The sequence below is a fragment of the Rhinatrema bivittatum genome, chromosome 3, assembly GCF_901001135.1.
Source record: "Rhinatrema bivittatum chromosome 3, aRhiBiv1.1, whole genome shotgun sequence".
NCBI lineage: Eukaryota > Metazoa > Chordata > Amphibia > Gymnophiona > Rhinatrematidae > Rhinatrema > Rhinatrema bivittatum.
Window position 1 is genome coordinate 236,173,217 of NC_042617.1, and position 16,778 is coordinate 236,189,994.

The window sequence follows — 16,778 nt, forward strand, 5'->3', positions numbered from 1 at the left end:
TATTTATCTAAGACTCATGTTTGATGGACCTAGAGCACTAAGTTTTGTCAGAGTCTGTGAATCCATGGATGTCCACTTCTGCAGTATACATTTCTTGGCTAATAACATCATCATTCTACCCAACCATTTCCCATATTGATTAGGATCATCCCAGAGAAAAATGTTCACCGTTAAAGAAAAGGAAACTCCATTCAAGCAAATAAGATAGCTGTGAATATGGGCCTAAAACCGATGCAGTACAGGACAAGTCCAAAATGGTGATCTAATGTGCTGTTAACATCTCCCCATTTAGGGCAACATCCAGTTCCCGGAAACCCCCTCTTACCAGCCCTCGCCGAAGCGATATAAAATCTATCAAGGAACTTAAAATAAAAAATAAATAAATAAATTGGAGTTCTATAAGTGGAGTATAGGACGATAAAGATTGAGCCAGACTCCTTGTTCCACCCGTCAGTTAAAGTATCCTGTCGCAAGGTGGGCTGGTGCTTACGTATTAACATACCAGACATATTTTGTGTCTACTGGGTTCTTCTAAATCAAGAAAGTCTGAGAGGAGTTCCAAGCATGATTGTATGGGTTTGGCAAGGTCAAAGAGTGAATATAGTGTCGTACCTGGATATAACCGTAAAAATGTTTGGGATTGAAATCCATATTCCTTTTTTAGTGCTTGAAAGGGGCGCACCTGATTTGTTTCAACTATGTGCAGTATCGTTTGAATCCCCTTGTCATGCCACTCTCGAAACACCTTATTATGCATTCCTGGACTAAAGTCCTTATTTCCCAGCAGAGGTAGAAACTTGAGTAATTTGGGGAGAAAGTCTTATCATACAACAAAACCAGTGCCATGTATTCAAAATGGGTAGCAGGAGAACACTGGTTTGAAGATGAATAAGGAAATACCTGTCTAGTTCTATGCAAAATAAAACATAGTTGGAGGGAGGGAACACTGAGCTCAGCAAGAACATGTCTTACCCCTCCACCAGGTCATGTGACCTTCACCACCAACATAGATTTAAATAAAATCTCTACCAGAGTTCACTCTTGTGGTGATCATGAAATATTTAATCCTTGCATTTGTCAATTTGAATATTTTTTGTGTGCTGTCATAGGGCTCAGCAGAGGTGCACTCTGATTTAGAATGGGGGCTTTCAAAAAATATACACTAATACTGCTTCCCTCTTTAGGAAATCAAACTTAAAACAGGATCTTTTGCTTCTTCTGACAGTTGAATTTTCTACAGAAAAAAATTGTAGTAAATTGTAGTAGTATTCCTTTCAAAATATCTCTATAACTGACACACAATCTTCCATAGTGAATGAATCTCCTCCTGGTGGTGGCTTGTAATCACACCTTCTACTAAGTTACACTGTCAACTTAATTTTATTGAATTTATATAGGATGTTTTGAATTGACTCCTCAGAATCCACTTTCCATTTTGTTCTAAAAAAAAGTGACTATTTAATAACTGTACTTTTTAATGTTACTCATCTTTGAAAATTCTTTATGTATATTGTTGAGCTAACTAAAACATATTTTAAATAAATTCTGGCATTTTAAGGAAAACTGCTATTTGCTGAAAGAGCCTAACCAGTGTTTTCTACAAGACCGAAATTATAAATTGGGTGGCACAGCTTTAATCTATCAGGCTTTTCAGATTGATAGTAGGGGAAAGTGTGCTGTGTGACCTTTACAGTTTGTCAATTCTTACCCCTACTATCAATCTGAAAATGTGTACATTTTTGTCTGTTTTCTTGCAGCTGGCTCTTTAGGACCTCTTCAGGATTCTCAGATTTTAAATCAAATTGTTCCATCTTCATCTGTGCAAGAAAATGTTGACACTACATGCTATTCTGAAAGACAGGTAGCTATACTCGACCATTGCTTATGGCTAAGTTAAACTGGAGGGAATATGCTGTTTGGAGGCTACCTTACCTCTTGTACACTAAACAGATCTCACAATTTTAAGCATCCCAGGAACCATGCAAGCCTGTGATTTTAGGACTTTGACACCAGTAAAATGGGTTTTTGGTTTCATTAAACCGTCTGCTCCTAGAAGAGCTTGCAATGTAGTTGAACTCTATTGCCAAAAAATTAAAAGGGGGAGGGGGTGTGATCACCAGAAAGATTTTGGGAGATGACAAAGCAAGATGAGGGGTAGGCAAAATTTTGTTTTGTAAATATATAAATTTCTTACTTTCTCAATTCTATTACAACCATTATATTGCCCTGTGATGCGTGTTTAACTGAAAGTGTGCTGTGTGACCTTTACAGTTTTTGAAATATGCTCTTAAAGTCTGACATGATGGCAAAGTCCTTAGTGAAGAATTTTCTCATACAAGCATTTTTTATTCAAGAGCAAATGTTACTCTCCACTGGAAAAGCCTAGGGTGCATGGATAGAAACCTGAAATTAGAGCAGAAGAAAGTAATAAAAATAACCTCTTAGTTTGTGTATTGTTTCTTCACCCAATCTAGAGTTCAATTGCAGGCTGTACTCAGCATTTCAACGTGAAGCAATCTCAGGCATCCACTTATTCAGGAGACTCCATTAAGTGAGTATGTTTTTTGTAAATTTCACATAAGATTTTTTTTTTGTAAAATAAAGTTAAACATTTTGCTTATTGCAACCACTTTCACATTTTTATGTTCCTACAGAGAGCACAGAGTGATTGTTATTTCAAAGTCGGCTGTTTCTGCACAGCCATCTTCATGTAGTGAATTCAAGCAATTTCCAATGTACTGTAAAGACAAACTTATTAGTGGTGAATCTGAATTATCATTTGAAGAATTTCGAGCCAACGTTTATAAGAAGAAATATGAGCAGCAAAGAAAACTGAAGCAATGGGGTACATTTATTTATGTGTGTGTGTGTGTATATATATATATATATATATATATATATATATATGTGTGTGTGTATATTTATATCTTTTTTTTTTTTTTTTTTTTTTAATGTTCAACTGTCTTTTAACTTTCTTGATGTATTGCTGCATTTTGATAAAGAGAGCACAAATGACAGGACATCTTAATGGCCTTTTTCCTAGCGTGTAGCCAGATGGACTCAGGACCAATGGTATTGTGCTCTCCAGATAGCAGATGGGAGACGGAGTCAGATTTCAAAGCTGACGTCAGCCTACATATACCCATGCAGCACGTTTAGCTCTTCAGTATTTCTCAGTCTCCCATAGCAGATGCGGACACTATCCAAAAGAGAATAGTGTAACATTTACAAAAAAAGAAGAAAAGTTTACCGTTAAGAAGAGCCCCCACTTCTCCTGCGGTGAAACCCAATGGTCCCTCCCCCAATCGAGACTTTCCTGAGGTTGATTCGATATCCCTCAGAGGTGAGCCTTAGTCCGCCGGCCGATTCCCAGCGTGGATGTTGCTCCCAGGATGGCTAAAAAGGAGCGGGTGCAGATTTGAGCATGGCGGTGAAGGTAATTCCCTCTCCCCCCGCAGCTGGAGACTGCCCGGCACGTGACTGGTAAGCGCCGAGACCAGATAAGGTCTGTAAATAGCCAGTTACAATCTTAATGCTTTAATTTCTTTGCCTTCTGTTCTATGTATACTCCTCCCTGTTCGCCCTCCCTGTTGATTGTATTTTCAGCCTTTAAGTTACAATGTGAACCGGTATGATGTATGCTTACTAATACCGGTATATAAGAGTTTTTAAATAAAATTAAATAAAGTCTTCGGTCTCCAAGGCTCGAACAGCCGTACCGACCTTCCTCCGAGGTTTAAATCTGGTTGAGCAGCCTTCTTCTGGCTAAGCCCCAATCTGGTCGAGGGTCTACACACATGGAGGGGGGGGGGGGGGTCGCCATCTTGTTGCTGGGATCGTCTGCGCCATCTTCCCTCCTCGCCGTCGGTACACGTGGAGCAAGCCAGAGGCCCGAGGTGCCTAACTTGAGCGCTTCCATAGAGATGCATGCTTAACTGCGCGCACATCTGGGTTGTGCGCACAACGGCACTCACAACTAGGCCGCACACACAACTGCACGCATAACTGTGCCATGCGCACAAAATCCGCCGCCTGCACGCATAACTTGTGTGTATGTACTGCGCATAACTTCTGCGCTCCCGATGTGCATAACTCTCGCACGGACAAATTTTTAAGCCCTACATGCGCACAAACACCACCATACAAGAAGGCCAAGGGACCCTTCCTTTGCCCAGCCTGCCACTTGAGAACTGCGCAGCCTGAATTAGAATCCCTGCTGTGCCAGCAGTGCGAACAGAACCAGGGAGAGTCTAATCAAGACATCTCACGGCCAGGAGCGGGATCCGGAACTACTGATGATGGCACCCCGGACTTAACTATGTCCAACTCTGTGCCCCCACAGGAAAGTTCCTCCGTGGCTACCACTACAATCCCTCCTGGCATCAACATGGACCCAGGAACCTTCTCCTGGGTGGAATTTTTCAAAGGACTGCAAACCTTTGTCCAGGCGCAACTAGCCCCGGCTGTCCACTTGCCTCAAACTCTGCCGGAAGCGCAAGCACTTCCCAGCACCTTCTGAGGATCTCGAGACATGCCTCTCCTATCCAAGATCATTTCGGATAAGGAGCCAGACACCTCAGAGGAGGAAACAGACTCCCTGGAAGAAGGGGAAATCGCCCCAGGGATGGAACTATACCAGACCATGCTCTGATTCTTCCACAAAGATGAATTACCAGCCCTTGTGTCCCAAACTATGAAGACACTGGGTCTCTCAGGCACGGATCCTACATTGGAACCTAAAAAGAATCCCATGTTGGTGTACCTCTGTAAAGCCTCATGCTATTTTCCTATGTTGGAGCCCTTCAAAAAAGGCATAAAAACGTGGCTTTTCAGAAAGGCCTATCCGGAAACCAATCAAACCTAGACACACCTACCTAGATCCTCCCATACAGTCCCTCAGCCTCAATCCCTCTCACCCTGCCCGCCCTTTCCCCCCCTCTTAAGGCACTTCCTCCTCGCCCTTCCTTTGCCCGCCCTCGTTCTGCAAATTTACAAAATTGCGCATTGTGTCCAATGTAATTAATCTTATCCCAATTGTAACTACTGTATATAGCTCCTTCTGTAAATAAGTTCCTCCTATTTCTTATTTTGACGGTTTTTCTTTACTCTCTCTCACGCTACCTATCTTTCCCTCTCTTCTCCTGTCTCCCTTACCCCCCTCCTTTTTTCTGGCCTGCTCCCATCCCCTGCCCCCTGTTTATTGTATTTTCCTCCTTTAATTGAGTTACTTGTAAACCTTGCTCCCTACAGACGCGAGTTGCGAGGGTGGGGAGCCCAGGGACAATGGAACAAAGAAGAGGCGGAATGGAACTTAAACCGCCTGGAAGGTCGAGCAGTCGGACTAGCCTGCCTGTGATTCAGCCACAGACTCCGAAGCGAGCCTGTCAGAGTCATGTCAGACAACGCCATAACCGTGGCCTACATCAACCGCCAGGGAGGAACCAGGAGCCAGGAGATGTCTCTGGAAATAGACCCTCTCACAGAGTGGGCAGAAACAAACCTGCAAGGGATTTCGGCCTCCCACATCGTGGGAAAAGACATTATTTCAGCAGAGAGAGCCTAGACTCGGGAGAATGGTCACTGGTGGACACAGCCTTCCAGATGATAGTGAATCGATGGGGTCCCCCAGCCATGGACCTCCTAGCAACTCAGCACAATACCCAAGTCCCCAGATTCTTGAGCTGCAGACGAGAACCACAGCCTCAAGGAATCAACGCTCTCGTCCAGAACTGGCCAGAGGAAGACCTCCTGTAAACTTCCCACCTTGGCCGCTACTGGGAAGGGTCATTCTCAAGATATAGTACCACAGGGGTCTAGTCCTACTAGTTGCCCCGGATTGGCCAAGAAGGCCATGGGACGCGGACATGTGAAGACTATATTGGCGGGGAATTCTCTGCATCTACCGCCATACAGGGTCACCTTCTGCAGGGACCGATCTCCCACGATGACCCAGCTCGATTCTCTCTTCCGGTATGGCCCTTGAGAGGACTAACCTAAAGAAGCGCAGCTACTCAAAAGCTGCGATTGACACCTTGCTCCGAGCACGCAAGTTCTCCACATCTCTGTCTTACGTACAGATCTAGAGAGTATTTGAAGCCTGGTGTGAAGACTGCACCCTCCTTCCGAGGACAGCTAAGATTCCCATGATCCTAGAATTCCTACAGGACGACATGCAGAAGGGGTTGTCTCTCAACTCCCTCAAGGTTCAGGTTGCTGCACTGGCGTGCTTCGGTCCGAAGCGGACGGCATCGGCTATCAACTCATCCTGATGTCTCGCTTCCTGAAAGGAGTTAAGAACATAAGAAAATGCCATACTGGGTCAGACCAAGGGTCCATCAAGCCCAGCATCCTGTTTCCAACAGTGGCCAATCCAGGCCATAAGAACCTGGCAATTACCCAAAAACTAAGTCTATTCCATGTTACCATTGCTAATGGAGTTGGCTATTCTCTAAGTGAACTTAATAGCATGTAATGGACTTCTCCTCCAAGAACTTATCCAATCCTTTTTTAAACACAGCTATACTAACTGCACTAACCACATCCTCTGGCAACAAATTCCAGAGTTTAATTGTGCGTTGAGTAAAAAAGAACTTTCTCCGATTAGTTTTAAATGTGCCCCATGCTAACTTCATGGAGTGCCCCCTAGTATTTCTATTATCCGAAAGAGTAAATAACCGATTCACATCTACCCGTTCTAGACCTCTCATGATTTTAAACACCTCTATCATATCCCCCCCTCAGTCGTCTCTTCTCCAAGCTGAAAAGTCCTAACCTCTTTAGTCTTTCCTCATAGGGGAGCTGTTCCATTCCCCTTATCATTTTGGTAGCCCTTCTCTGTACCTTCTCCATCGCAATTATGTCTTTTTTGAGATGCGGCGACCAGAATTGTACACAGTATTCAAGATGCGGTCTCACCATGGAGCGATATAGAGGCATTATGACATTTTCCGTTTTATTCACCATTCCCTTTCTAATAATTCCCAACATTCTGTTTGCTTTTTTGACTGCCGCAGCACATTGAACCGACGATTTCAATGTGTTCTCCACTATGACACCTAGATCTCTTTCTTGGGTTGTAGCACCTAATATGGAACCCAACATTGTGTAATTATAGCATGGGTTATTTTTCCCTATATGCAACACCTTGCACTTATCCACATTAAATTTCATCTGGCATTTGGATGCCCAATTTTCCAGTCTCACAAGGTCTTCCTGCAATTTATCACAATCTGCTTGTGATTTAACTACTCTGAACAATTTTGTGTCATCTGCAAATTTGATTATCTCACTTGTTGTATTTCTTTACAGATCATTTATAAATATATTGAAAAGTAAGGGTCCCAATACAGATCCCTGAGGCACTCCACTGCCCACTCCCTTCCACTGAGAAAATTGACCATTTAATCCTACTCTCTGTTTCCTGTCTTTTAGCCAGTTTGCAATCCACGAAAGGACATCGCCACCTATCCCATAACTTTTTACTTTTCCTAGAAGCCTCTCATGAGGAACTTTGTCAAACGCCTTCTGAAAATCCAAGTATACTATATCTACCGGTTCACCTTTATCCACATGTTTATTAACTCCTTCAAAAAAGTGAAGCAGATTTGTGAGGCAAGACTTGCCCTGGGTAAAGCCATGCTGACTTTGTTCCATTAAACCTTGGTTTTCTATATGTTCTGTGATTTTGATGTTTAGAACACTTTCCACTATTTTTCCTGGCACTGAAGTCAGGCTAACCGGTCTGTAGTTTCCCGGATCGTCCCTGGAGCCCTTTGTAAATATTGGGGTTACATTAGCTATCCTCCAGTCTTCAGGTACAATGGATGATTATAATGATAAGTTACAAATTTTTACTAATAGGTCTGAAATTTCATTTTTTAGTTCCTTCAGAACTCTGGGGTGTATACCATCCGGTCCAGGTGATTTACCTCTCTTCAGTTGCTCAATCAGGCCTACCACAGCTTCAAGGTTCACCGTGATTTGATTCAGTCCATCTGAATCATTACCCATGAAAACCTTCTCCTTTACGGGTACCTCCGCAACATTTTCTTCAGTAAACACCGAAACAAAGAAATCATTTAATCTTTCCGCGAAGGCCTTATCTTCTCTGAGTGCCCTTTTAACCCCTCGATCATCTAACGGTCCAACTGACTCCCTCATAGGCTTCCTGCTTCGGTTATATTTAAAAGTTTTTACTGTGAGTTTTTGCCTCTACAGCCAACTTCTTTTCAAATTCTCTCTTAGCCTGTCTTATCAGTGTCTTACATTTAACTTGCCAACATTTTCTTCTCTTGGATCTTTCTTCCAATTTTTGAATGAAGATCTTTTGGCTAAAATAGATATATTTAAAAATGTTTTTACTGTGAGTTTTTGCCTCTACAGCCAACTTCTTTTCAAATTCTCTCTTAACCTGTCTTATCAATGTCTTACATTTAACTTGCCAATGTTTATGCTTTATCCTATTTTCTTCTGTTGGATCCTTCTTCCAATTTTTGAATGAAGATCTTTTGGCTAAAATAGCTTCTTTCACCTCCCCCTTTTAACCATGCCGGTAATCGTTTTGCCTTCTTTCCACCTTTCTTAATGTGTGGAATACATCTGGACTGTGCTTCTAGAATGGTATTTTTTAACAATGACCACGCCTCTTGGACATTTTTTACTTTTGTAGCTGCTCCTTTCAGTTTTTTTTCTAACAATTTTTCTCATTTTATCAAAGTTTCCCTTTTGAAAGTTTAGCACGAGAGCCTTGGATTTGCCCACTGTTCCTCTTCCAGTCATTAAATCAAATTTGATCATATTGTGATCACTATTGCCAAGCGGCCCCACCACAGTTACCTTTCTCACCAAGTCCTGTGCTCCACTGAGAATTAGATCTAAAATTTCTCCCTCTCTCGTCGGTTCCTGAACCAATTGCTCCATAAAGCTATCATTTATTCCATCCAGGAACGTTATCTCTCTAGCGTGTCCCGATGATACATTTACCCAGTCAATATTGGGGTAATTGAAGTTTCCAAATATAACGTGCAAGGAAAAAGTTTCAGTTCCACCACAAGATATAGTAGAAATTTTTCAGTTTTAATTCTTACAGTCAGTAGAAAACGGCAACTCCACGTTAGTGTATATAAACAGGTATCAGTCCCCCGACACGGTCCCGTGTTTCGCTGGTGGCTGCATCGGGAGGGACCACACAGAATATAAATTCTAAAATACAAACACAGTCAGTCAGAGTGGAACATAACATAAGAGGCTATAACAGTAACAGAGATACAATGTATACTTACATCCTTTAATCATATCATGGAGCGCAAACACCCTCACTATGTGAACACAATTTAAAGAAGAAGCCTTGGCGCCAAAAACAGGTGTCATCGCGAGACCGTCAAAAATAAGTCCCACCCCCATTTACACGAATAAATGCCATTCAATGTCCTTATTGAGTCCGCACTACCAATTTGGTTAGCTTCCCTAATTTCTCTTAGCATTTCACTGTCCGTCTCACCATTTTGACCAGGTGGACGGTAGTATACCCCTATCACTATCGTCTTCCCCGACACACAAGGGATTTCTACCCATAAAGATTCAATTTTGTATTTAGTCTCATGCAGGATGTTTATCCTGTTGGACTCTATGCCATCCCGGACATAAAGCGCCACACCTCCTCCCGAGTGCTCCTCTCTGTCATTGCGATATAATTTGTACCCCGGTATAGCACTGTCCCATTGGTTATCCTCTTTCCACCATGTCTCTGAGATGCCAATTAAGTCTATGTCATCATTCACTGCTATACATTCTAATTCTCCCATCTTACTTCTTAGACTTCTGGCAGTAGCATACAAACATTTCAAAGTTTGTTTTTTGTTTGTATTTTCATTCTGCTTTTTAATTGATTGGGATAAGTTAGAATTTTTTTTAGCTCCGGTGAGATTTTAGTTACAGGCACTTGGAATATTTTTCTAATTATTGGAACCTCACTGTCGGGATGCCCTAATTCTAATGCATCATTAGTATCCTTTGAATATACCTCTCTCTGAACCATGCGCTGCTGAGCGACTGTCGGCTTTCCCCTTTGTTCTAGTTTAAAAGCTGCTCTATCTCCTTTTTAAAGGTTAGCGCCAGCAGTCTGGTTCCACCCTGGTTAAGGTGGAGCCCATCCCTTCGGAAGAGACTCCCCCTTCCCCAAAAGGTTCCCCAGTTCCTAACAAAACTGAATCCCTCTTCCTTGCACTATCATCTCATCCACGCATTGAGACTCCGGAGCTCTGCCTGCCTCTGGTGACCTGCGCGTGGAAGAGGGAGTATTTCAGAGAATGCTACCCTGGAGGTTCTGGATTTAAGTTTTCTAAATTTGGCTTCCAGAACCTCCCTCCCACATTTTCCTATGTCGTTGGTGCCCACATGTACCACGACAGCCGGCTCCTCCCCAGCACTGTCTAAAATCTTATCTAGGTGACGCGTGAGGTCCGCCACCTTCGCACCAGGTAGGCATGTTACCAGGCGATCCTCACGCCCACCAGCCACCCAGCTATCTATATTCCTAATGATCGAATCGCCAACTATGACGGCCGACCTAACCCTTCCCTCCTGGGCAATAGACCTTGGGGAGATATGCTCAGTGCGAAAGGACAAAGCATCACCTGGAGAGCAGGTCCTTGCTACAGGATCCTTTCCTGCTGCACCTGGTTGGTGCTCTCCCAGCATTAGGCCTTCTTCCTCCAAGGCAGCACCAGGGCTGCCAGTCTGAAGTTGGGACTTGACTACTATGTCCCTGAAGGTCTCATCTTTATACCTCTCTGTCTGCCTCAAACAACTCCGGCCACCCCTAAAGTGGCCGGTGCCTCTATGGAACCTCAACCTAGTACTAGACTTCCTAGCAGGAGACTCCTTCAGACCAATAAGCGGCCTGTCCCTACGCCTCTTGACTTTAAAGACTGCATTCTTGATCGCAATATGCTCAGCTTGGCGCATCTCCGAACTTCAAGCATTATCCTGTTGAGAACCATTTCTCAGGTTCACCTTAGGCACCTGACAGCTGCGTACGGTACCATCCTTCCTTCCGAAAGTGGTTTCCCAGTTCCATATGATCCAGACCATATCCTTACCATCACCAGATGAACACAGAGATTCGGAAAACTCACGCCTCCTTCGCCACCTTAATGTCGGCAGGATCCTAGTCCGATACCTCAAGAGATCGGAATCCTTGCGCAAAACTGATCATCTGTTCATGCTTCACAGCGGAAAGAAACCAGGGAAGCGGTATCGCGGGTGACCATAGCCTGCTGGATAAAAGAAGTCAATAATGCTGCCTTCATAGACGCAGGAAAACCACTACCTCTACAGGTCAAGGCGCATTGTACAAGGGCCCAGGCAGACTCCCGGGCTGAAACCAGGCTGCTTTTGCCAGCCGAGATCTGTCTGCCGGCAGCATGGTCCTTCCCTACACACCTTCTCCATATTCTACTGCCTAGATGTCCAGGCCAGAGAGGATACAGCCTTCACAAGTGCAGCACTAAGTGGGTCACGGGCAGCCTCCCACCCGGTAGGGGAGTAGCTTTTGTACATCCCATTGGTCCTGAGTCCATCTGGCTACATGCTAGGAAATGGAGAAATTACTTACCTGATAATTTCGTTTTCCTCAGTGTAGACAGATGGACTCAACATCCCGCCCACGGGTGCCCCAGAAATAGAGAACCTCGGATATCAATCTCAAGACTGTACGAGTAAGCCTCGGACTACCTTTATGTTAAGACACTCGCAGTTACCTAGGTGTCTGCGTTTATTGTTTATACTCAAGTGTATCAAGCAACATATATCCTCACTGGCTTTTCGAGGAGAATACTGAAGAGCTAAGCATGCTGCACGAGTATATGTAGGCTGACGTCAGCTTTGAAATCTGACTCAGTCTCCCATCTGCTATCAGGAGAGCACGATACCCATTGGTCCTGAGTCCATCTGTCTATACTAAGGAAAACGAAATTATCAGGTAAGTAATTTCTCCATTGCTTTTCTTTTTGGCCATACTTGTGCAAGTTCCTGGTGGAAAAGTCTATAAACCTTTATTAACTAGGTAGACTTGGGGAAAGCCACTGCTTGCCCCTGGGCGTAAACAACTTGGGATCTGTCTGCTATTTGGGATCCTGCCAGGTACTTGTGACCTGGATTGGATATTGTTGTAAACAGGATACTGAGCTTGATGGACAGTTTGACCCAGTATGGTAGTTCTTATATACTCAGAGAGGTAATCAATAGGAAGTTCCCTGTATGTACCCAGATCAGACCAGACTCCTGAGTTTTACCTCCCTACCAGCAGATGGAGAGAGTTTCTCTGACGCTATACATAACCTAGTATGCCACCTGCAGACCCTTAGTATTTCTCTGTCTCCAGCAGATGGTAGATGGTAAAAGACTTGCAGTCTGGAGAGAAAAAAAAGATTTAAAATACAAAATTTCTGGATCCTCTCTGAGGGTTGTGAGGTCCTGATGGGGCAATCCCCCCTGGTTTGAGGAGGATGAACAGGGGATTGGTGAACCTTCTGATAGCTTGGTCTGGAGGTCCATGGGGTGGATATCTGGTGGTCCAGATCCCTCATCCCCCTTGAGACAGAGGTGGAATCTACTGGGAGTTCTGCACTGCAAGCCCAGTGGATCAGGGAAGTATCCCTTTTATATGAAATGTTCTGGGCTGGTTCACTCAAGTGTGGCGAAAGGAGACTGATATAGTCATTGGTCTCGCTCTTTTCTGATCTGCCATACGGCCTGCGCTCCTGGAACCAAAAACTCTGTACCAAAGGAAAGATTTGGTTTTCCCGTCGATAGCAGGGCTGAATTAGCCATGCTGTCATGGGATCTGTCCATCAGGTCCGGGAGGCGGAGCTTGATAAAGCAGAGGTTGATTTTTGAGTCCCTCTGCGGCTGCGCGTGAGTTCCCGCGCAGGAAGTACAAGATCTCCTCAGTCTGTTCTTTCCGCGCGCGGGAACGCACGCGGAGCATCGAATCTCCTCATGTCGAAATCAGGCTTCAAGAGATGTCGCTGCGGCAGAGTGATGTCAGTAACAGACGGCCATGACCGCTGTTACCGCTGCCTCGGCATAAAACACAATGTAAAAAATTGCGAATATTGTGCTCGAATGTCTCCCAGAGCACAGCGGCAGAGGGCCTACCGACTAAAAGAACTCCTCAGTACATCTGAGCCGTCAGAAGCTCATTCTTTGCCGGGACCGTCGAAAGTAAGTTCAAAAACAAAAAAACGAGCGGCTTCCTGTGACGAGGAACGCAGTAAGGATCAGGGCCCTGATTCTGTAGGCCGAGACCGGTCTACCATGCGTGCGCCGCGACCTCCAGCGGAGTCTGGAGTCGCTGTTCCTTCCTCCTCTCAGGCGCATCACATAAGAAATGCATAAGAAATCGGAGCTCACAGCTCATTCTTCAGCCCTACCGCGCCGACCTACGGCGCCGTTACCGCCGCCTCCAAAAAAGAAGACTCTATCGTCAAAGCACCGTTCGGCGCCGTCATTTTCCACACACCGCATGGCGCCGGCCTTTACGAAGCCGACCCCCACGGCGCAGATACAGTCGGAGCCCACTTCGGCACACACGGCCCCTGCCGGAATTCGGCGCGTATGGCGCCGCAACACGACACGGAGCCGGGTTCGGCGCGGTCAATACCCACATCGGCGCCGGGATCGGCGACGTCATCATCCAAGCCACTTCCGGCGCCGATCATGACTGCGCCAGCCTCGGCGCCCCCTTTACTATCTGGAGACAGATCACCTTCTACAACATGGGTGACTGAACCGACCCAACGCAGACGAGAGTGGTATAGCCTTTCGGGTAAATCAGCCCTTAGCACCACAGGACAGGGTGTGCAACCCTTACTCGTGCAGCGAAAAAGGGAAACACCATTCACCTTCTACTTCCTCCAGTTCTAAACCTCGGTCGGAAATTTCCTCCAACACACGGAAGCGGGATCATAGCAGATCAAAACGTAGTCGTCATGACCACAGGCACTCCCACCAACATCATTCCCACAAAGGAAGCTCAGCCCCAAAATCTGGCGCTTCACGAGTTGACTCGTCGAGGTCGTCTTCTTCTTCAAAGTCAAGACGTCTGACAGAGTCCCCTGTCTGCCTTTCCTCTGCTCATACCTCGAGAGCTCCAAGTTACTCCCCTTCGACGGTTCACCGTTCTCCATCTCCTCAACATGACCGGGAATCTCCTACTCTTTCTAAACCGGCCATGCCGGCTCATGCCAAACAGGCTTTCTTGCAACTCTTTCAATCCCTCGCAGGCTTCTATGAGACATTGGAGTCCGCATTTGTAATGTCTCATCACGATTCACCAATACCGGCCTCTACAGATCTACCGGCGACTACTTCGTCGTTGGTCGCTCCTATTTCTCCAACCCCAGTCCATGACTTTCCACTCCCAGCCAGTCCGCAAGACCCCAGAGACTCTCGTTCTCCATCTCTGTCTCCTTCCTCTTCCACAGGGTTCCCTTCTGACCCGCAAGAGCAACCCCCTGAGCCGTATTCACCACCGGAAGACCTCTCTTATCCTAAATTTCTTGAAAAAATAGGCAACATTCTACAATTACAACTTCAAAAAGAAGTCGATCCCCGAGCGGAGACTCTAGGCCTCCTCAAGATATTTGACACACCAGGGGAACCGACGGCGTTACCACCTCATGATCTCCTGCATCAAGTGCTCTTAAAGTCTTGGGAAACACCGCAGGCTATCTCAGCGGTCTCTAGAAAATCTGATCTAAAGTTCAGAATGAGAAAGGATCCACCCTACTCACTGCCACAACTGCCTCATGAGTCTTTTGTGGTGGAGTCTGCGATGCAACGTTTCAAAAGATCAAAGACTCACTCCTCTTACCCCCCTAACAGGGATCATAGATATCTTGATGAGGTGGGTCGTAAAATGTTTCAAAACGCAATGTTATCAACAAGAATCATGCACCACCAATTTTACATGGTGCAATACCTATACGAATGTCTTCAGGCAACAAAAGGATTGCTAACAACCTCAGCAGAAACCCTACCGCAACCACTTCATGACATGGAAGAGTGCACCAGACACCTACTCAGGTCCATTTACGAAGGACTGGAAACTTCTTCTTGGGCTTCCGCCATCTCAATTGCAGCTCGTCGTACAGCGTGGTTACACTCCAGCACGATTCGAGAAGATGTACATCATAAATTAGCTAACCTCCCCTGCACGGGTGACAATCTGTTTGGAGCAAAACTTCAGGAGACCGTAGGGAAACTCAAGGAAGAGGCCCTAGCGGTACAATCGCTGCAATCTGCATCTTCTCAATTTCCAAGGAGAACATACGCTTCCAATAGACGTTCTACCTTCGGTCGTAGACCTTACCGCTCCTATCAGGCCTACAGACCTTCTTCATATCCCGCCTATCAAAGGCCTCAGCAACAATCTCAGCAACTGCAGTTCCAGAGACGGGTGAAACCCCGTGCTCAGCGTTCGCAACCACAGCAATCTGCTGCAACATCCAAACCGACGCAGTCTTTTTGAGTATTCAGCCACCGCCACATTCCCTTGCACCACCAGGGAGAATACAAGCTTGTCTTTCGGTATGGGAGCACATTACTTCCGATCAATGGGTATTACAGATTGTTCGTCAAGGCTACCAGCTACAGTTTCAATCCAAACCAACTTTACCTCGCCCTCCTACAGTACAACATCGAAAGGCGCAAGATCAACTACAACTGGAGATCTCCACTTTGCTCAAACATCGAGCCATCAGATCGATCCCCTATTCACAAAGAAACCAAGGATTTTACTCCCCTTATTTCCTTGTGCCAAAGAAATCGGGGGGTCAACGTCCGATTCTAGATCTCCGAGAACTCAACAAATTCCTCATAAAGGAGAAGTTCAAAATGGTATCCTTGAAAACCATTCTTCCACTCCTACAACCCAACGACTGGATGTGCTCTATCGACCTCAAGGAGGCCTTTACCCATATTCCAATTCACGCCACATCGTGGCGGTACCTGTGCTTCAGTTTCCAGAATCAACATTATCAGTACAAGGTGCTCCCCTTTGGGTTGTCAGCTGCCCCCAGGGTCTTCACCAAGTGCATGGTAGTGGTGGTGTCTTATCTCAGACAACAGGGTATGACAATTTTTCCATACCTGGACGACTGGCTTGTCGTAGCACAGACGCAGGACAACCTAATCTGTCATCTCCAGAAGATTATTCTCTGCCTACAAGAGTTGGGATTAGTGATAAATTTTCCCAAATCACATCTGCAGCCTACCCAACAGTTGCAGTTCATAGGGGCGTCTCTGGATACCACCAAATGCAGAGCGTTCCTTCCAGCAGACAGACAACTCCTCTTACGAACCCTGTTGCTCAAACTGCTGAACACTCCTTCACCTACAGCCAGACAACTTTTAGTAGTCCTCGGTCACATGGCGGCGGCCAATTTTACGGTTCCCAACACAAAGTTGCATATGAGACACCTACAGTGGGGACTAAAGCGTCAATGGAGACAGCACACTCAACCGTTGACACACACCATTACACTTACTGCCCAAATGAAAAAAGAGATCACTTGGTGGCTGTCCACCAACACATTCTCCAAGGGAGCTTTGTTCCGGACTCCCGGCCACAACATAGTCCTGACCACGGATGCATCATGAAAGGGCTGGGGAGCACACCTGGAAGTGTACGAGACACAAGGTCTATGGTCCTTGTCCGAACAGAGTCTTCAAATCAACTTGCTGGAGCTCAGGGCGATCCGCACTGCCCTCCTAGC

The 16,778-nt window shown here is 45.5% G+C and overlaps 1 protein-coding gene across 3 annotated transcripts in view; it reads left to right on the forward strand.

The window, feature by feature from the left end:
* Positions 1-16,778, forward strand: part of BUB1 (BUB1 mitotic checkpoint serine/threonine kinase) — a 403,183-nt gene that overhangs the window by 54,982 nt on the left and 331,423 nt on the right. For all 3 annotated transcript variants that reach the window (XM_029594322.1, XM_029594320.1, XM_029594321.1), the window contains 3 exons: positions 1,758-1,861; positions 2,475-2,551; positions 2,655-2,845. In XM_029594322.1, coding sequence (XP_029450182.1) covers positions 1,758-1,861; positions 2,475-2,551; positions 2,655-2,845 — 372 coding nt within the window. The remainder of the gene's footprint in view (positions 1-1,757; positions 1,862-2,474; positions 2,552-2,654; positions 2,846-16,778) is intronic.